This window comes from Notolabrus celidotus, chromosome 6, assembly GCF_009762535.1.
Source record: "Notolabrus celidotus isolate fNotCel1 chromosome 6, fNotCel1.pri, whole genome shotgun sequence".
NCBI lineage: Eukaryota > Metazoa > Chordata > Actinopteri > Labriformes > Labridae > Notolabrus > Notolabrus celidotus.
Genome location: NC_048277.1, coordinates 21,483,159 through 21,505,811, shown reverse-complemented (window position 1 = coordinate 21,505,811; position 22,653 = coordinate 21,483,159). Strand labels below are relative to the sequence as shown.

The 22,653-nt window shown below is 39.0% G+C and overlaps 1 protein-coding gene across 1 annotated transcript in view; it reads left to right on the top strand.

Moving 5' to 3' along the window:
• LOC117813881 (FERM domain-containing protein 5) overlaps nucleotides 1-22,653 on the top strand; it is a 74,869-nt gene that overhangs the window by 38,550 nt on the left and 13,666 nt on the right. The window contains exons 2-6 of the mRNA XM_034684931.1: nucleotides 15,646-15,750; nucleotides 17,815-17,857; nucleotides 18,884-18,962; nucleotides 21,305-21,402; nucleotides 22,169-22,292. Of these exons, the coding sequence (XP_034540822.1) occupies nucleotides 15,646-15,750; nucleotides 17,815-17,857; nucleotides 18,884-18,962; nucleotides 21,305-21,402; nucleotides 22,169-22,292 (449 nt within the window). The remainder of the gene's footprint in view (nucleotides 1-15,645; nucleotides 15,751-17,814; nucleotides 17,858-18,883; nucleotides 18,963-21,304; nucleotides 21,403-22,168; nucleotides 22,293-22,653) is intronic.

Below are 22,653 nucleotides of genomic sequence, written 5' to 3'. Positions count from 1 at the left end.
TTGCAGATATTAGTGTGGAGAAATGTAAACAGTCTGCTCTACAGCCTCAAACAGAAGAACATTCTCAGCTTTAATCTCTCTGTGCTGAACTGTTCCTCCCCGCTGAATTGAGTCAATCATCTCTTCAGTTGTCAACCATTGGGGCGACTTTTAAGGGCAGGAGCAGGAGGCTCGGTGACCAACCCTTGGCCAGATTTACCCTTGTCATAGCTAGGTGGGAAGGCATTCTATGAAATGCTTGTTTCTCTGAATCATTTATTGAGAAGATTGCATCTCCCTTGGGCCTCCATTAGAGCATTGACATGCAGGGGCAGTGGTGGGCGATTCACGCCTGTGTGCACAGGCAGCTAGTCTTCGAGGCCAAACAGCTTTTCTGCATTTTTATGGCTGGATTCACCACTGGGAAGTGATATTTCCCGGGGCTTTGGAGACAATGAAGAGGGTGAAGTGGCCCTGCTGCTTAGCGTGAGATGTATGAAACAGCTAAAGAGTCCCAGTTCTGAGAAATGGAGCCACCAGTCAATCAAGCAGCTTGTCTGTCAATCACACAAGTTCTGTTACACCACATGAAGATTCAAATATGTAAATCCAGCAAGTCTACTTCTTTCTGTGGTAGCTGTTTCATATTGTAGCAGCAGTGGTCTACTTCAGAGGGCTAAACAGACTATGATTTACAGTACACTGAGTGCCTTGGGCATGTTGGAATCGGACGCTGCTACAAAACATGTGGGAGGTCATCATGAGTACTAAAGAGACGCTGACTGAAATCCAGGCATCACTACAGTGAGGGGGCAACTGAGTACAGTTTACAAAGAAGTATACTTCATTACAAAGAACATCTTTTTTTAATCTTTTTTCCTTTATTGAGAAAGACTTTTGACAACCACAACAAAATGCAACAGAACATTTAGTATGTTTCATTGTGTGCTTGCGCTGTGTTCAGCTGTCAAACAGACTGATTTTTCTTTGTCTAAGCAAATAAGTCTGACGTGAATAAGCTGTGTACAGCACAGGCTGTGCTGGAGGTGGGCGATATGGTGATGTACTTAAAGGTATTATGTCTACTCACACAGATTTTGCAGTACTGTTTATACAATAAAACCTCTCCCTCTTCTGTGTCTAGGTGCATCAGATGACTGAAACATGAATGTGACAATGTGAGGAGGTACATTGATAAATTTGATATTTATTTGCTGAAGGATCAACGACACATTGAATAATAATCTAGCAGCACTCTCTCAGTTGTGCAGACTTAGAAAAACATACCATAACAGAGTATTTTATCCACATCTCCCACTTCCATAGCCCTTTATTGCATTATAAACCAGGAGGGATGTTACCAGAATAAAGGAAACATCTCAACAACAGACACTATTTTTTTCTGTTTGTTGCTACTGAATGCTAGGACTCCATCTTTCATCTTTTAAGAGTTATTTTTGGTTGACTGACAATGACTTTCTCACTGAGTCCACACTGCAAAGTCATCAGCACAGCCAGAAAAACCGAGCTCCTTCCCACCCACTCACTACAGAAAAGCTTGAATTCACTCAAAAGGCTTCTGCTGCCTTCGCTAACTTTTAAGCATCAATATTATCACTGTGCCTCCATGGTAAATAGGCATTTTACTAATTTGACTTGATCAAATAGCATGTGAATCAATGTGCTTTGAGGCTGATTATGGCTGTGTGTTTAAGAGGAAAGCTGGATAACCTGTCTACATTAGACACTTTAATATTTACTGTGATATAAAAACATTTTCCACTCCACAGCCTATGCATGGCCTTCTCTGAGGTGATAATTAGTCAGAGGTGTTCAAAAGCACTTAATTATGCAAAGGGGAAAATAGGCTCTCGCAGTGCCCTGTCCGCAGACTGTTTGAATTGTATCTGCAGAAAAAAACAGAGATAACAGGGACAGCAGAAAAGAAGAGACATTGTCTCCGGTTTCAGTCAAGCCTTATTGATTGGTTTGAAAGAAAAAACATGTTATTTGCAATGTCATGATATAAAATGATTCATCATAAGACAGTATGGCATTAGGTGATTTGATATAAGGTGTTGCCATATTGAAATCAGGCAGTTTGGATGGGACAACACACAGGAGGTGGCAGGATATGAGCCAGCCCGATATGTGAAGAAAAACATGTAATATTATGCTTAGTCTCTCTGATCATGTTTTCAGTTGTTTTGCAACCCACTTCCTGTTTTATTTTTTAAACCTGGTGTTTTGGTATTATCTCTGGTGTTACTTCCTTCCGTTATTCTGTTTCCTGTCTTTTTCCATACACACCTGTGCCTCATTTGCAATTAGCCTGGCCTGTGCTTCCACCCACCCTCTGCCAGATTGTCATTGTCACCCTAGTGTGTTCATGCTCTCTCTTCTTGTGTTAGCTTGCCTGTTTCCAGGCTTTGCTTGGATCTTTGGATCTTGGTTTTGTGGATTAGCCCTTTCCGGATTTGTTTGCCTTCGCCGACTGACTTGCTGTGCATGACACCTGAACTGTTAGGCATAGAACTGTGGCTGTTTTCGAAACCACCTGCTACATACTACCTAGGAATATAGTAGGCGGTATGTACTGCATACTGCATACTGCAGTACGTACTGCATACTGCATACTGCGTTTGAAGGTATTATGACTGTTCTTTTGGATCTGTTTTGCAGTATGCTAGCTGGGCCAGGTATCGCTGGATTTACGGCTTCAGAAAGCAGAAGTAAACAAAAGCAAATAGTAAAAGTGCTTCTTTAGCATCCTCTTATGATTTAAAAAGTTAAGAAGTGGTTTATATGGAATTTAATGATTTCACATCACTTAAAAACTGAGTGCCCCCTGTCATACGAAAAAAAGAAGAGCGGAACATTAGCGCAGTGCATTGTGGGAAACAGTATGCGAGGGAGACTGGTCTGCTGCAGATGGAAATTTTTTCTATCATTAAAGTACTATTCAGTACTACATCCAGGTAGTTTTGGCATACTACAGATTTTTCTCTTGTTCACATACTGCACACTACATACTGAAATTTGGCCAAATCAGTACTGCTACTATAGTAGGTGATTTTGAAAACAGCCCAAGTCTTCTGAACTGCTTTTTGTGTCATTTTCTCTGCACCTGAGTCCCTGTTTTGCCCTGAATTGTCACAATACAAGATGATATGCGATCCAGTAAGACTCAGTGTGCTATACTTAACGGTCCATGTAGGGAAATTTGTCTAACAGTGTCCACAAAGATGATATACACAAGAAAATCCTCTGTTAGAAATAATGTCATTTGAAATTCCTGCCTCAATTCCCCCCCTAGTTTTGCTATTACTTCAATAATCATGAAATTAATAGTTGATACCTTGACTCCATAATAGTGTTTAAAGATTTTCATTTGAGACCAAAACTTTTGTGATGTGCCTGTCATCACCTCTCTGGTCAACGCTGGTACTAGGCTCTGACTGTTTCAGAAAAAGTAGGTTCACATTTGACTAACTCAATGTGATGGAGAAGAGGTAAAGTTCAGTAACAAAACCCCTCTGGCCTGAAATACAGAACTATTCTTCACAGGTATCTGACAACAACACAAAGTCAGAGGCCTGTCATTTTAACAGAAGTGCAAAAAAATGTTGAGAATGGTAATTATTTATCCAACTTTCAAGATGTTCAGAAAAGCTATTCCCCTCTGATATCTTCTCTTGTGGTTTCACATTCAATCAGCCTACTTCACAAAAATAGCAGAGGCTGAGGCTGGGAAGTATCCCTCTCCAGTGATAATAGAGAAAGTCAGAGAATTCAGAAGGGACATACCAGTTAGACAGTAAAAATATGTCTGAGTGAATTCTCTTGTTCTCTGAAAGCCTCTTTTCTTTTTGCCCTCTATCTAGTCCAGTTTTGCTTTTCATTAAAGATCTGACGGCAGCAGTTTATTGAAGGAGGCACAAAAAGCTTACCAGTTGTTTTGTTTGTGTCAAAAGATTCTTTTAGAAGGTGCAAAGAGGACAACTTTGCAAGCTCACTGTGAAGTATGATAAAAGCAGAGAAACCAAAATTTGTCATGAAAGTTGAGTCTGTGAATGTTCAGATGAATAACTCTGGAGGGCGATAAATGGTCATCAGGGTGCAGTCAGGTGAAGTCAGAGGGGGGGATTTTGTGATGAAACCAGCAAGTGTTCACCCGTACAGAGACGGGTTTCGCATTATCAGCACAGCATTACAAATAATCATGCCAAACAGAAGGTGCTGTTGTAGTGGAATAATAGGCCTGATGGGTGTCCATGCATATTTTAGAGACGGCAGGCTGGAGAGACAGAGCCAGTGATGGAGACTGCCTGATAAGTTCCAGCTGCCTCTTCCTGACAGGGGGGTTGGCGTTGGCAGAGGGGATGAGACTGGAGCTCAGTGAACTGGTTGCCTCATTGTTTACAAAAAGGCCCAAGGCTGAGACACCGTGAGTTATTGCTGGAGACCATTCGGCAGCTGTGAACAGGAGATTCTAACAATGAATCTGCTTGGGACAGTTTTTTAGGGTCTAATATTCTTAAATACCATTTATTGGAATGGATAGAAAAAATACACTAAAGGCTCAGGTGTCACTGCAAAGAAGTCCAATAGTACATTATTTATTCTTACTGTTACTCAACATGCATTTGTCAGTGCATGTGTGAATTGTAGGTCTTTAGCTAGTAGCTCAAATGTGCACGTTTTCTGCAGTGAGGCATGTCTGTAAACTTAAGTTATGATAACATTGCGGGCTGTGTGACTTCCCAGTTCTCAATTTATGTGGATGTTAAAATTGCATGGGAGTAAATGTCAGGTCTGAGGAGTACATGAAGTAACCGCCTGACAGTCTTGAGCTGCACCAAGGGAGGCTGAACTGCTACATTACCACCAGAGCTGTGCAGCTGCCAAAAAATGAGGCATTGTTTATATGCTAATCCCAACCATGACACCAATTGTGCTGCTCTTTCTGTTTTAGGGGTATTTGTCACACTTTTTAGTAGGAAAACGTAACCATTGTACTAGGAGGGAGCAACTCCAACATCACAAATGTAGAGTAGTAAGGTAGTGTGGATAAAGGAAAATACTATTTAGCTATTTTGTCACCCTTCACCCTGCAAAGTAATCTGCAGGGGGGGGTTTGGAATAGTTGTTCCCAGCAAGCTCAGCTGTAAGTGCACCAGAGGGATGTGACAGAAATGCTACTGGAGCCAGACTGACAGTGAAATCCATCACTGGTGGGCTGAAGGAGTAATGACTCAAAAATCATCAATGTGAACATATTCATTTCCTCATGCCTGCAGGAAGGTGCAAATTCAGCCAGGCATGTGTCACAAACATCTCTACATCACCATCACATCTAGAGCCACTTTCCATGCGCTGAGTAACTTCCTGTTTGTATCTCATGTGTCATGTATGTACAAAGTTTTTTTTGCAGGCACTTATTAGAAATTAATTTGAATGCGTGACACTGTAAGGATATGATGCTGTGTGTACTTACAAAATAAGTCATTCCTCTTCTTATCAGTTTCCTTCCTAAGCTGTGTGCACTTTCCTTACAGAAATGCATACTGTGGTTTCAGTGCAGCCTCTCAAAGGATTCAGTGCTTTGGGAGCTATTGGGCCTTGAGCTGCATAGCTAAGTGGATGTCGTCAGTCTGTCAGTCAATCCATCGCTTTGGTCCAGACTGACCAAAAGGCATGCCAAGAAACAAAGAACAGATACTCATGGCCTCTTAAGGATGGATTGTAATAACTATTATGGTCCCTAAAGTTCTCATCTTGTGCAACCATCAGGTCAAATTTTCAATTTGTCTAATACTCTGGGATTACTTGTAAAACTAGTTTTGTTGTTCCTCCCAGCCTGAACTATGTTTTTTACACTAATCAGCAATACTTGCAGGCCAGCAAACAACAATGGTGAAATGTTAAATATCTTGCAACTTGTGCGTCAATGCTTCCTTGTTGTACTGCAACACTACACTGAAACGCTTGGGGACAGTGGTGTCTCTATAGTCGTGTCGCCTGTTTCTCACATTTTCTGCTTGCTTTTTCACAGCGATTCCAATTGTATGATTTTAAATTAGAGCTGATAAATGTTGCTGTTGATCATACAGCAATTATTGCAAGGAATAATAGAGACGTCAGAGGAGGTTAAATGTATGGCCGATGTACAGCAGTTCTGGAAGTGCTGTAAATGCAATAATTACCATGCTGTCCAGCAGACCAATCACAGGGCTTGCAGTCTGCATTCTTTGAGGGCGTAGTTACATTTGGGAGGAGGTGCACATCAGGCTACATGCATAGGCGTGTTGGAAACAGGCTAAGCAGACCTCCCATGTGTGCTATGATGTCGATCCAACGCATATGTATAAGCCAGGCTTTAGTGGAGAAGGGTATCAAAGTATCAGGGTTTGCAGCAGTAGAGATAAAGCAGTGGAACATATCTAGTAAGCAGCAGGTCTTCTGACTTATGTTTCAGATTTGCATTGTACTGTTGCCTTCAGATATGTCACATTTCTGGCTGAACAGCATGTGTTTGGCAGTTTTTTCTCATTCCAGATCATCAAACAGTTAATTATCACTTCTAATTGGACTATTTCCCAGTTTCTCCTGTAATTATTCAACATCCCACAACCCACGGCAATAACTGACAAACTATCATCTGGGTGCTTTCACACCTGGATTGTTCGGGGGAGTTGTTCTGAAACAGGGGCTGTTTCTCTCCTCCAGCTTGGATTGTTCGGACATTTCTGAACACAGAAAATGCACACTGATGTGAACAGAACAAGCGAGCTGAGATCGCCTAGAAGAGGTGGTCTCGGCTTGTTTCCAATCAAACCCCTGGAGTGGTTTGTTTGCAGTGAGAACTCAATCAACCCAGCAACTGGAACAAATAGCTGCTTGACTCATCACACTAGCAGTAGTAGGCTAGTTACAATGGATGAAGTAATAAAGCTGCAAGGTGACTGCAGCTGATAGTTAGCACAACAATAGGGATAAGCTTATGTTATTCATAAGCAATACAATATGTGTCCATACAATAAAACAAGCAAAAGAGCTATGCGTAGCAACATCACAGGACTCAACTTCTATTTTTGTGAGTGGTGTCCAATGTTTGGCAGATACCTTCAACTGATCATGAGACATTTGATTCCCTCAGTGCTCCAAATCAACCAGTGGTTCATTTTGTTGGTAGGCTAACTTGTTAATGTTACCAGTATACATGGCATTTGTATGCCTGTGCTAGGGGAGAGGGAGACTGTTGTTAGTTCTCATTCTTGGCACCTGGTCCAAAGTGGTCCAATGAAGTGGTCCAATGTGACTGGCAACTACATTTAGAACACAACAACATTGGCTAGATTTTGATGATGCAAAGCAGGGTCACAGCTAAAAATATAAATTATTCATTCATTTTGAAGGGATCTTGAAATATTTCTCTGCATTCAGCTGATAGAACATCATTCTCCTCTCTCACAAAGCCCTTTTTAATCATAAATGTCAACTCACTTTTCAACCATTCAGATTCTTCTCCATGAGAAGCTTTAAAGGCAATTATCCGTAACGCTTTATCCACAGCTCTCCTCTGCCGTACTTATTCTCATGATTCCGTACATTTCTGGGGCAAATCCTTTCATGTTCCCATATAAATCGTGTCTTGATGGCCCACTTTTTGCCTGGTGAGATAGCACTGCAGACTCTCCATGGTTCTCAGCATTGTCATGCACAGAGTCATTAAAAGTGCATCATCAGTGCTGTTAAACAACTCTCTTACTTATATAGATAGTGAAAAAAACAGCAATCTTACTGTGTTCTGTGACTTAAAGGTCGATATGGATGTATCTTTAAGTGTGCAATGCATTGACTTCTGATTAACTGTTCCCAGAGGCTTCACTCTGACATGGAGATGTCTTTGTCGATGTTGTCCTGTTGCTTTAACACCCCTATTTCATGATTGATGATTTTAATCATTAATGATGAAGCATTTTAATCACTCTTGAGATCTTCTGTCACTGCCTATTACATGTTGTGTGTCCCCTTCGACTGCTGAGGCTTGCATTTACTTTAATGACCCTGTTTAATTACGGCCTCTGAGCCACAAATGTCTGACCACATGCTGATAAAATGTTCCCACACTTCAGGGAGATAAGCCACTTTGTTTAATTGCATTTTACATAATCACACTCACTATGCCATATAGATATCTGCCTATTTGGTACTGGCTCCAAAACATATCTTGTTCTATTGTGTTCTGGGATGTATTCAAAGAACCAGCTGTTAGCCATTTTATTTTATCTAAAAAAAAACACTTAATTTGATGGTTTGTTGTGAAAAGGGCTTCATATCCACTGTAAGTGGTTGTAGGCTGGCCTCTGTGTGCTCCTGGTCCCAGTTGTAGTGCTCGGGTCACGACTTGAACTCCATGCAGCTCGGTCAGGAGTCTGAATTGCTCTGACTTATTAACCAGCGGAATCGCTCAGCCTCCTGGGACAAAAGAAAGCGATCTGATTATGAAACCAAAGGAATCACCTCAGGGCTCTTCTATGTACCTTAAGTCTCACACACACTGCTGCTCACACACAAACATACAGTCAATGGCATCATGCTTTCCCCCTTCCTGCTATAAAGTGATTCAATCTTTTATTAATGGTCTGTGCTCCTGGGTTGACATGGAGACCGTTTTAATGATTAATCTGAATGGAAAGCATCCATTGAACACAGAGGCCCTGAAGGAGAAACCTAACCACTGTGTTGATCTTTGTGACTGTTTTATGAGCCAGTCAGATATGTCTTGAATATTTAGACTTTATTTGTCACAAACTATCCAAGTATAAAAATGCAAAATGATTGATGAATATTTGACCAAAGTGTCTAATGCATATTGCTGTCTACATTAACTACATTTTTTATGGAAAACCAACTATTTAATATTGAAAAAAAAAAATTACAACACAGAATTAATGATCAAGCAAAATACATGATATCATCGGTCGGCTGTTGTCAGATGTTGTTCCTCTGAATGAGCATACTGTACAGTAGGATCTAATGATATTTAAAACTCCTGTGAAGAACTTTCAGGTTTTTTTTATTGTGGCGCCCCCTGTGGACAAACAATACTTCTCATCTTTGTGCAGATTTTACCCTGCACATGGAGAAGTGCTGTTTTATGTTATATTTTTGGCCTTTTTGCCTTTATTTTTTTAAAGGACAGCTGAAGAGAGACAGGAAATGTGGGGAGCAGAGAGTGGGGGAAGACATGCAGGAAATGGTCAACTGGCCAGGGATCGAACCGGCGACCCCTGCGACAAGGACTGTAGCCTCTGTGTGTGGGGCACTTAGACCGCTAGGCCACCAGCGCCCCAAAAAGTAGTGTTTTATAACTTAGAAATCTCTCCCTGCTTTATTTAACACTCAAATGTATCACTCATCAGAAATCTTTGCTGTGGAAAATGTAAAGAAAAGGTATCACAGTCGTGTTTAATCACTGACACCTACCCTCCCCAGTTTAGACAACACAAATAACCATATCGAAATAATCTTTATGCTGACGGTCTCATTTCATTTGGTAGACACCCACCTTGCAGGTCGAAGCACTACCACAGGTCCTTCATTCCATCAGCAGTCAGACTTTTTAACAGCAGCACTACAATGTCCCTTTGAGCATCTGTTATCATCTCTCTCTCTTCACATGGCAGATACTTTGTGATTTGGCATTATGTCTGTCTTCCTGGGTCATTGTTTATGATCCACACCGACAAACTATATTGTATCCATCTCACATTTCAATCGCACTGTGTTTTTCATACTCAACTCAACTCAACTCAACTCAACTCAACTCAACTCAACTCAACTTTATTTATCTAGCACCTTTCATACATAAAAACATGCAGTCCAAAGTGCTTCACAGAATAAAGGAAAGACAGAAAACAACAGCAACGGTAAAATTATAAAAGGTAAGATTATAAACAAAATACTTAAAAATAAAATAAAATAAATACAGTAAAATTAATAAATAACTAATAGTATAAAGAGTAAAGTTAAAAAATAAGGTAGTGTTAACAAGATCAGGCGAATACAAGAAATAAAAAGATAATAAATAATAAAATAAGATAAATATATGTTAAAGCAATGATTAAAATAATAATGCTTAAAATAATAATAATACAAAAAAATAATAATAATACAAAAAATAATAATGCAGTCCAGGGCTAAAAATAAATAACTCTAAATTAAAAGCTAGATTAAAAAGGTAAGTCTTACGTAAAAACAGAAAGCTCTTTAGCCGGCACTTGTGTGAGACACACAAGGAACATTACAAATATATACTGTGTATGTTTTTTAAATAACCTGGTGCAACTTTATCTCTGCAATAACTTACCTCACTATCTACTCATAAGATAGAAGAGTGTATATATCTGTAATATTTGCTATATCTTATTTTATTTTATTTTATTTGATGTTACTTTAGTTTACCTTTATCATTACTAATATTATTGTTATTTCATTTTTAACTATATGAGTACATTGTTGTATTCCCCAGTCCCGTGTTGCTGGAACAAAAGAATTTCCCCCAATCGGGGATCAATAAAGAATATCTTATCTTATCTTATCTTTTCTTATCTTATCTTAGGGTTTAAGAAGGCACCAGTTTCAATTCTAGTCTGATTTGTAACCAGCTAAAAACTTCTCACAGGAGCTTTAAAAACAGTGTGAAATACTAAAAAGATTATATATGTATTCCTGGGGAGTAAGATATATTTAATATTTTATTCAAGATCTTTTTTTATTATTGATCAGTCTTTGAACTTTGCACTGAAACATTATAATTCACATATGCGAAAAGGAGTAGGAGGGTAAAAGAGTAAATTATCACATTGAATAAACTGGAACAGGAGATTTGTTGCTTTTTTTAATGACAAATGTTGTCAAAGGATAATCAATAATCTAAATAGTTAGTTATTTTAATTTGTAAAATATCTTGATTTAAGAAACGTTGGGCCATATCTTTTAAGATTTTGGTTTCAAACTAAGGGGTCAGGAGCCCTAAAGCGGAGTCAAGTCAGACTCTTGCTTCTCTTTATAGTCTGGCAAACATGATGATTATGTAACTAATTCATAAAGCAGTAGAGGAAATGGGTTATAAAAATGTATAAATAACTGTAGGGTGATTTATTAGACAGAAAGTGACACCACAACTTTCTAAGAGCCTTGAGGACTAATGCATGAAATCCCTGACAAAGAATATCTAAACGGATTTAGTGCACAAACAGGAGGAAACATCTCTTTCTAACCTCAAGGGTAAACATTGCATGCTTTGTACATTTTTCAACACTTTAAAAAAGACGAAGCTGTCCTTTTTTCAAAACTACATTATTGATGTCCATTTCATATGTTAGAGCTTTTTTAGTCTAAGACTTGTTTAACAGGGACATTAAGTAGATTTACTAGTGAACAGATCAAACCCTATTTAAGACTTGTTATTGGACTTGCTCCCTCACAGTTTATTTATTGCCTTGTTTTTATCTGGAGCTGACCTATAGATTGGGTCCAGATACTGCAATACGATGTTTTAAAACAATTTTAGATGTAGAAACTTTTTACTACATCCATGTAAGGTCCTAATTGAGATGATAATCCAAGGGAGGGATTTGTTCATTGTTCTTAATACGATCATTAGACATGTCAAAGAATCCTATCTCTGTTACATTCACTTAAATCTTCTAATTATACAGACTAGTGGGGTTATAATGCAGCTGTGCTTGGTGGGGGTAAAGACAGAGGTGGGGGGCACTGGGGAGCCAGAAAGTGGGAGAGGGAGGGTGGTTGGTGGGAGTGCTGATGAATACTAACAACCTTGCACTTCTCTCAGCACAAAGGAGCAGATGTCTTTCCTGACTCAGTGAGTCCTCTCCAACAGGACCATTTCTTTTTGTCCCTGGCTTTGTCTCTCCCGACGGCTCCTTCATGCAGTGTTTTAACCCAAAACTACACAAAGGAACATCAATACTTTTAGCTTGTATTGTGTTTTTCATGTTTTATGTTTTCTGATGTTTATAGAAAAATAAATTGTGTATGATGGGATGGTTTAATGTATATACCTGAGGAAGAATCGAGCTTTCTCCAGGAACAATCTCGCCATTAAAATCTACCTTACATTTCACGTACACACACAATAAGTATGCTGTTTGAAACCAGCTGAAATCAGGTTAACACAGGGCTTTAATTTCTAGTCAAATGCATCCCAATGAAAACAGTCATCTACAAATAACTGTACACACGCTAATGTATTTCCTTCGATTTTCATTTCAATGGTTTTAGACATGTATCTGTGATCCTTTAAAAAATGCACCTACATGCGTTTTATGTGCACGGGCATTCCAAAACATCCCTCCCTCTTCATTTTATTCATTTTATTGAGGCCCATAAGTGAGCAGGGATGTCACATTCTGTAATAATGCCACAGAGAGGGAATAATCTCAAAGTGACAGTGGCGAAACCCATGATGGCCAAGCTAAAGAAAGGCCAGTTACCTCCAGCTCTGAGCGCATATCAGCATTTGTTCTCAGAGTCACTGCAGTTAAAAGATACGCTCGACATCGACAGGCTCTGTCCTAATGAAGTGCCTGTTATCTGCAGCTTGAGTGATGATATGGAGGAAGGTGCTGCCACTGACACTTTTACTTCCTGTCACAGGGGTAACTGGGAGGAGGGGCACATAGTCCAACCTTGACCTAAGCTGACACCTTCAATATATGTCATGAGATTTAAGACATCAGTGCTCATCACAGTTTGTTTCAGTTGTTACATATCTTACAATTGGTTTGGATACATAAATGAGTAAGGCTGCTGTCATTTTTACAAATATACACATTTGACTTCAACCGTTTTCTATTTATGTTGGAGTCAGGCAAATATAGAAATTTTAACGCCAATACTGATAACCATTTTAGAAGATATAAGTTAAGTGATAACCAATTTTGCTGCCAGTACAGATCATATTTGTCTTGCCCAGAAAGCTGCTCTCAAAGATAAATAACTTGATCAGAGATGATTTAAATTACTCTGCATTGCCAGCCTATAATAGCGCAGACTAGTGTGTGTAAAGCTGTGATGCTCTGCTTCACCTGCTGCAGACAGTGCTGAGAGTACTGTAAACAGTAATGTAAGAGTGCATTCTGGGGGACAAATTAAGGTTTGATAACAATTTGAAATCAGCCAAAGTGTTTTTTTTCTACATTAGATGTTCTGTAAATAAAATCATATCTGGATACAAGCACTGATGCTAAATCTGTAATAGACATATATCAGCCTGATAGTATTGGTCAACAGATACTGTATTGATCAATGTATAATCTATATTCTACCAAAACAGCTGTAAGAGAGGGTGTATTAATGTAATCTCTATTTAAATGTTCTACATAAAAATATAGATTCTGTGCTGAGGGATGGAGCATGATGGAGGATAAGTACAGAGGCTTTGCAGTTTAGGTGCATGTCACGCTTCTTTTGCTAACAACTCCGCCGGAAACTTGCAATATGTGCAGCGGTAATGTTTCAACGGATGGCAGTCGCGCTGAAAAATATAATGGGAGCCCAAAGGAAGAAGTTTACGTGAGCTTTAGCCTACTGCAAAGAAGCAAGAAACCTTCTATTAATGGATTCAAAGTGTGAAAAAACTGACAGGCTATTGGATTTAATTGTTCCGGATCCTTGAAATTAAGGGGTTCCAGCCTCTGGTTTAGCACTTGGAACCCAGGTACAGTTCACCATCAAGTCAGAAAAGCCTGAAGTTGCCAAAACATAATTCTATCCTCACATTAAGGAATAGAGATTGTTAAATCAATACTAGGATTGGATCGGCTAGTATTGGTATTGGCAGATACCAAAGCCCAGGTATCAATATCGATATTGGGACCTAAAATGTGAGATCGGTGCATCCCTACTCTTTACGTCACAATCGCTCCACAGCAGCAATATGGCTGCCGGGGACGATTGGCCTCAAAACAGCGCTTCAGAAACAGATAGATGACGTCACGGATACTACGTCCATATTTTATACAGTCTGTGCTCACACCTGACAAAGTGATTTTCATGGAATGGAGGACAGTGGAACAGGAATTCAGTGAAACATCAGTGAAATATAATCACCTTCTGAAGTTGAAAAAAGAAGTCAGCTAAGTTAACAGATCCACATCTAACTTCTACAAAGTTGTCAAGATGACTAATACTCTCTTGAAAAGAATAATTTTCATTTGCAGTGACAGTTTCCTCCAAATACTTCCAAATAAACAGTGTGAGTCATCATGGGAGTTTGTGGGTGTACTGACTGACCTGTTGAAAGCACTCCTCCAAAACATCCCCCATTGAGACAAGTCTGTGATGTAGCACTTGGGGCATTAAGAGAGGGATGGAGGGAGATGGTAACAGCACTGGAGGGGCTCTAGGTTTAATGTTTGCTGTCTTCCTGACACTGATTCATCACACCCACGTTTTAACCTTCAATTTACTTGAAATAAGCTCTGGCGCAATCCTCCATGTCAGAGGTGTTTAATGTAAAAATGGCAAAAACTGTTCAATCTATTTTAATAAAACACTCTTTAAAGCATGTAGCCTTCCTAAAAACATGGGTTATTAAGTTCCTTTCATTTGGATTTACTTTAAATCTGGTAGAACTGTTACAAAATTCAATCAATTATAGGTTAAAAGCTTTTGTAAATAGGTGGGTTTTGAGTCCAGATTTGAATTTAGTGAGTGAGGGAGAGAATCTGAGGTGTTGGGGGGCAGCGACAGAGAAGGCCCTGTCCCTCCACGTTCGGTGCTTGGGTTTGGTGAGAGGGGTGAGGAGGTTGGCATTGGTGGAGTGGAGGTTGCGGGAGGGACTGTATGGCTGAATAGTGTTTGATTCGTCAAACAACTGTCACATACTCTACCTGGCTTGCTGCACAGATATGAATAGTTGTAATCATCACTCCTAATGTTTGAATGTAAATGATATCTGCATTAGCTTTTCCTAAACTCCTCCAGAGGGAAAAGCAACAAATTATGTTAAAAAGCAGCACTAAATATGCTTCTGTCCTGTCATCTTTTAAGAGGTGTTTCCTATGCTTTTGGGTGTTTCAAACTGTATTATGTGCTTGTGTTGGCTCCCTATAAGAAAATCGGTTCCAGTCTGATCCAAATGTTCTGCTTTGAGCCTGGATGCTCAGCAGCCTTATGCAGATATCATTTATGAGTTAGAGGGAGGGGTGTATGTATGGGGCTCAATGAACATTGCTCAGGCTTCTCTCTTCACTGCAGTGCACAAAAGTGTTTCTCCAAGAAAAGCGTCATCATGAGGTTCAGAATGCAGAGTATTAGCAAAACCCCAGTGAGATCTCAGCATATTTAATCCATCCTCTCTTTAAGCTCCTCTTCTAGCTGTGGATGGGGTTTATTCCTGACACTTCAGATGGCTCTGGCTGTGTATTAATGTTGGATGAATCTGAGAAATCTCTGGCAGGGTTTAAAAAACTCTGAAGCACATTCTGCTTGCAGGAATTATTCCCATGTTTGAATTCAGGACAGTGTCTTCTCTTTGTAGAAATCATTTTTTAAAAATGTTTGAATGTGTCTTTGATTTGCTGTCTGGCATGCTCGCTCACATTTTTGTTCTCTTCTTTTCTATTACAGAGGGATGCAAAGGGACAGTATCTGTTTGACCTCATCTGCCACCACCTCAACTTGCTGGAGAAAGACTATTTTGGTATCAGATATGTTGATCCTGACAAGCAGCGGGTAAGAGTTTACGTGTGAGAGGGCATGATGGGCTCTTGTGTGCATGCCTTTGAGATTTTTCAGTTACCATTTTCATGTTTATCTTTTTTTTATTTAATTGTTTAATTGTTGATATTGTCTAACCTTTTTAAGAGTGAAAGCTGAAGAGAGACAGAAAGGTTGGTTGAAGCGAGGTGATGGCATGTAGAATATAGGGACCAAGTGAAGGTGGTTAGTGTAACATAGCAGAACTACTCAGTAAATCGTTGATCCACTTATCTTCATCTGACACTTCCTTTTGTGTATGAAACAAACAACTCAGAGCATGTTCAGTTCCATGAGAAAACATCAGTCTAGCTCCTCTACCTGTTTCCAAATTTTAATGCTAATCTAAGATAGGCTAATTTACCTAAGCCAGGCATGCCCAAAGTACGTCCCTGGGGCCAATTGCGGCCCACGGTCCATTTATTTATGGCCCCAAGCTTCCATCTTAAATTGTGTTATTTATAGCAAAGAAATGAATCACCTTCTGAATCATCTGTACAATTGCAGTTTCTTTCAAGCGCACAAACAAAACTTAAGTCAATCCAGAAACGTCTCAAAAAGCTTCATATGGACTACTTCTATTATAAAGCCAAAGCTCTGGGAATTCTGCAAGACGGCAATAAAGAAGAAGCACAAGAACTCTTAAAGTTGACAGATTTTCAAATTAATGTTTTATCACGATGTGAAAATGTTCTTGATGAACACTAAAAGTTCAGAAGACACAAAAGAGGACACAAGACAAGATCAAAATTATGAAATTGTATGGAAAAGGCTAAATTTGGTGCATAAAAATTGTCCAGAACTCAGGAAAATAATTATTTTGTTCTAAAAATGTAGTCTTGAAAACAACTTGAAAAAGAAGTGTGATGAAATCCAGATTGTGATCCTGCCATAGGAAAATAATGAGACAATATTTTTCCCACATTGCCTGACCCGAATGAAAAACATTTTCCTCTGGAAGAAGATAAAGTCTGCTAATGTTTATGTGGGTTGCGGAGAACTGAGGACTACCTAGTTACTGTTTTATTGACAAAAAATTAAAATAATTATTAAATACATATTTCAAATATTACTTTTATGATTCGTAAGTCCCAATAGGAGCCACTGGCCCTGAGGTGTTCTGACAACATCAAATGGGGCCCTCTTTGAAAAAAAGTTTGGACACCCCTGACCTAAGCTAAGCACTTCCTGGCTTTAGCTCTTTATTTACCACACAGACATGAGAATGGCATTAATGTCTTCCCTAATAAGCCTCAGCAAAAAGAAAAGATTCTATAGTTAGAGGGCTTAGAGCTATTATTGTCATATACACATGACTGTGCTGCTTTGTGTCCATCCAAAAGACAATAAACAGAGGTGTGGCTACACTCCAACAGATTGAACAGATTCAATTGAGTAGGATGAGAGTAGGATTCTGTCGTCCAGAGTGAAAAGTTGTGTTCTTCAGTTTCTCTTATTTAGGGCTTCCTTTCAGACTGTCGTTTGTACCATCAGGCTCTTCTGAAGGGAGGCATGTTGTAGCACTGCTTGATTCATGAAGTATTCACATGTTCACAGATCATGTTGTAGTCCTGCAGATAAGAGCCAAGACCTGCTGATGCTGCATTTCCTATGCTGTCACTCAGGAATAATGTTGGTGGTTGTTGCTGTGGGTGGGTCGAGTTGTTGGGAAGGGAGAAAGATGGAAAGAAAGAAAATGCTTCCACTGGGAATGAGGAATCTGAATCTGGCTGTTGCCACACAGTGTCTGCATTATATCCCCGTCAGCAGGAGCTCACTGATCAGGTCAAAACGTGTTGTCCCAACAGCCTGCTTTAACAGTATCTCAAGGGGCCTTTTGTGTTGAAACTCAATGAATTAGTTTTGCTGGATACAAGTTTTGCATATTGTATAGACTGCGGGGCAAGGACTGCAAACGCCCTTACAGAAAACCCTCAGTAGTAAAAACTAGCAACTTCTACTGGCAGTGTCAGCTCAGTGATTACAGGTTACTTTGAATATATATTCATGTAAATCATCTGTTTCCCCCTTCTACTGCAGCACTGGTTGGAATTCACAAAATCCATAGCAAAGCAAATGAAATGTAAGTACTTTGATTTTCTGTTTCCTCAGCTCAAGGTCTGCTCTGAAGTTAATTAGTAGTTTAATTTGCAGTTAGTTTTTTTTTTTTCAAATCAGACAATGTGTGATTGATCTAACAACATAAAAATAGCATGAACACTTCTTAGTAGTTTATAGTTTCAGGCATTTGCACAATTTAAACACCAAATGTTTTCTTGTCACTGCATCTCAGGATGCCAGTGAAATGAAGCTCATTTAATAACAAATATGAAGAACATTTTATACTTCCACTAATTGAGCTCTGCTTTGTACTTCTGTTCATATCACATACTTGCTACAATAGTATTTTACACACAAAGCTCAGCTAAAGTTGTTGAACAGGAAGCCTTGTTACTGATAGACTGATTAACCTCCATTGTATAAGAGGAAGCTAGAATTAGCATCTCTTGGTTCAACTGCAATTTCAATTGCTGTTTATGATCTTCCAATGTAATAGACAACATCATTATACAACACCAACAGGCGCCATGTAAATTTGGTACTTCATTGAAAAACCTTTTGCTGTTTTACCCTCTGCACTTTTTAAACAATGTTTAAATGCAGGACTTTGACTTTTGATTGAGTCTGTTGCACTGTTTTACTGCTTTGTTTACAGTAAACAGTCATAAAAATGTTTAATTTGCAACATTTGGAATATTCATAATCTCTGCAACCTTCCTGCTTGTCTCGTTATTGTAAATAAAAATTTCTAGTTTTACTATTAACCAGCAAAGAGTTCACTTGGGGCTTGTTTACGTTTTGATGGCTCCATTAAGTATGGTTCTCATTAATCTATGATTATAGACACAGTACAGCACATGGGAGTTAACTACAGTGGTTCATGAAGAACACACAAAAAGAACGAATAGATATACTCCAGACACTTAATCTCCTAATTCTTAGGGATAAATCTACAGTTCTGATGTCCTCCTTAATCTTCTGTTGATTGTTTGATCTCTTATAATATAAGGCTGCCTGTCCATTTCTTAATTGTTTCCTGTTTATGCAGCTCAGCCTCCATTCACCATGTGTCTGAGAGTCAAGTTCTACCCTCCCGAGCCTGCTATTCTCAAGGAGGAAATCACAAGGTAAGACCTCCTGATGTTTCTTCCACTTCAGATGAGTTAATCCAGACTCTTCATTTGTTTCTACTTAAAATCTACAGTTTACCTTTTTGACTGTTCACAAAGGAAGAAAACTCTTGACCTGTGAATAGCGCCTCTGCTTGTTTTCTGTTTTTATATATTTTTAAGATTATCCTCACGTACAGACAATGCTCCCACATTTTCAGACAGAGCAAACATGTCTCTGTCTGAAACATTATTTATGGGCCTTCATAATTTAAATGCCTGACTACTGTCTAAAAACATTATGATAAATATTACACACTGTGTGCAGTTCACAGGAGGAGTTGTGAAGCAGAGAAACATGTAAAAGCCTTCCCTCATAGCATAGTCTAAAAAAGATAATTCACTAAAGGCAACATCATGCAAGACTTGTGCATAAGAGCAAATAAAAAAAGGTTATTCTTCTTAAATGGGGCCCTGCAATAATACTTAAAATGAATATTAAAATACATGTTGGTTATTATTTTGCAGAAAAGTGAGAGTGACCAGCTAGATCTAAGAGTGAGCAATGTTGAGTTCACACTGCAGCCACATTATTCAGAGAGCTGTTATATTGTATGAGTACATGTCCAGTCTACTCATACATTTATTGCTACCAATGAGTTATATAGGCTATTATCTCTGTCTCACTCTCTGAGGTGTAATGAGTTAAAATGTGCACCACATGTCCTGCACGGTGTATTTCATTAATGTATAACCATAGAAGAAATGGGGGGGCAAAAGGTTCTGATAGAGTGGGGAGGTAAAGAGGGCGAATGAAGGCTTGGGGTGTGAGGGGCGAGGAGGGGAGAGAGTGATGCATGATGATGAGAGTTGAGAGGGCAGACCACAGAGGGAACGAGGGGGGGTAGAGAGAGGACAAATAATCAATCACACACAAGGCTCCCTCTTGTCATATTGTGCAACACATCAATGCTGTAGGAAAAATGTGGAAGGCACAGAAAGCACAGGCACTACTAAAAATGTATGGATGCTTTTTGAAAGAATAGTCCTTCACAACAGATATATTGATTTAAGATAAAGAAGATTAACTCACATCTTCTACAAAACGCTGTATGTAGGGAGTAATCAGTCAAAACGATGGAGACTTGTCAGCTACAGCGACCATCGCATTTATTTACCATAAATCTTGGTTAGTCATCAGTGTAATTAAAGCAGATGAGATTCTATTTTTTTTTAGTTCACTGCCCTATTGAAGTTATTGTGTTTAGGAAAATGAACCACAGATACCTAAGTTAACTTTTTACCAGGCTGTAAACATGTTGGTTTCTGCTTTGAAATTGTCACATTAACATAGGGGGTCTTTCGAGATTGGTTTACCTGACAGGAAGTGCAGGTTTTTGTTGTCTTTTTTTTTAAACGTGATGTTGCTGCTGGATCTACAAAAGAAAAAAATATAGAAATAAAACATAATTATAATAAATAATAATAATTGTAAAAACAACAGTTAAATAATAATAATAATAATGATAATAATAATAATAATAATAATAATAATAATAGTAATAATAATAATAATAAATAAAATGTATATTTAGGAGCTAATTCAGCATCTGCTGTAAATACTGTATCAGACCACAATTACTAAGTAGTTGTTCATTCTTGATGACAAATCATTTTTTCAACTGATCTGTTGAACATGTGTCAGCATGAGAAACATTGGAGAAGTGAGCAGCTTTTTAATGCATGCCTCCACACAGAAGGCGTTTGTAGCTCGTGTGGAAATGGCCCACATAGAGAGAAGCAAGTCTGCTTGGCTGTTTGTAAAAAGCAGTGAGATAAATGTCTTACCTGATCAGGGTTTGGGGATTCGTAAACAAACCATCTCAATGAATATGTTGTCCCCACCACCTTCACTAATTCTAACAACAATGATGATCATCATGATCGTTGCAATCATCACTGTTTAAGGTTTTTGCTTCTGATTGTTGTCTCAGAGAAATATCCTGCTTTGGGAGCTGATTGGTTGGAGGAGACTGAAACTAGGCTGGAGGCTTTAAGAAAAACAGAGTGTCAGTAGCAGCTTTTCCCTCAGGGCCTTCCTATGCTCCTTTCCCCCATACAAAACCCTCATTTCATTAAAATCAAAAAGAAATATTCAAAGCACCCATAGGGAACGAGAACTGCACAGCCTTTGAGGTTTATCAGGTTTGTTGTTTCACTTCTCTTGCTTGTTTTATTCCTTCTGTGTTTTCACTGAAAAATCTAACAGGACGAGTGGTTTGGGGTTCTTGAAAATATAATCAGTATTCTTACGAGCAGGCCTGTCATTCTGTCTGTGATTTTTGCCCTTTCCTTTGTAGATATCTTGTCTTCCTGCAAATCAAGAGAGACCTCTACCATGGTCGGCTACTGTGCAAAACCTCAGATGCAGCCATGCTGGCAGCCCACATCCTTCAAGGTAATAGGAGGTGACAGATGGAAATGACTTACACCACTCTACTTCGCACTCTGGTCATGACCTCTGTCTAACCGTGTCCTGTAATTCGCAATCTGATAAATAATGCCACCATGCAAATTGATTTAATGCAGAAATAGGCTGAATTAAGTGAGAATGTACGTTATAATGTTCTGGAAAGAAAATATCTTGTGTGTTTGTTCTTGTTATTCACACATAAGATTGTTGAAGATGAAGATGATGTGATTATTCATACTGATATAGACCCCAAAATGTGTGCAAAGATTACAGTTTGTTCATATGATAATTAACTCAGTGACTTGACCACTCCATTAACAGACAATGCTAATGCTAATTTATCAAGTCTTTGATGTGGTTATCTGCCATCTAATCATCCTTCCACCACGTACACACACTCACAAACACAGAGGTAAACAAACACAACAACACTTCAGGTATGCTGGCACACCTAGCGTCACAGATAGCTCTCTTTGAGGAGAGGCAGGTCTTAGGAGGAGGGGCTGATGAATTAAAGATGGGCTGCCTGGTCAGCTCCTTCTTGCAGATAGAAATCAGCATCAGGGTCATCTGAGGAAGTGCAGTGTGGCATGAAGGAACAGAAATAGTCCTGGGCATGTTCTGCTAGTCTACACTAACGAAAGCACCACTCTGCTAGAATCTGTAGACATCATCTTAACATGTATTTGCTTTGAAGATTTGTGCATTTCTTTAACATTTAAGTTTTGTTTTTTTATGATTCTTCCTCCAGCGGAGATTGGGAACTATGACCCTGGGAAGCATCCTGAAGGTTACAGCTCTAAATTCCAGTTCTTCCCCAAACATTCGGAGAAGCTGGAGCGCAGGATTGCAGATTTACACAAGACAGAGCTGATGTAAGAGTGAAGAAATCAAACTGACCATCACTCTTCAGTTTTCCCCCCACATACCTGTAGATGCTACGCTCATACATGCTGATCAAACACCAGACTTTCTCTGACATTTATGTAATTGACTACAATAATGAGGCATCGCTTTTCTGTATTGGGAAAGCCAGAGAAATTACAGTCCCCTATTTTAGCAGATGGCAGAGGAAAGCTCTCTGTATTGCCCTTGATTACAGTTATTTTAACGGGTTTAATAGTGACCAATTCAGATGGAGGAGAAGAAGATTATGAGCAAATGATTAAAGTGAGCAAATAGAGCAGGTCCATTCACACATACATACACACTCATGCACTTTAAGATAAACAAACA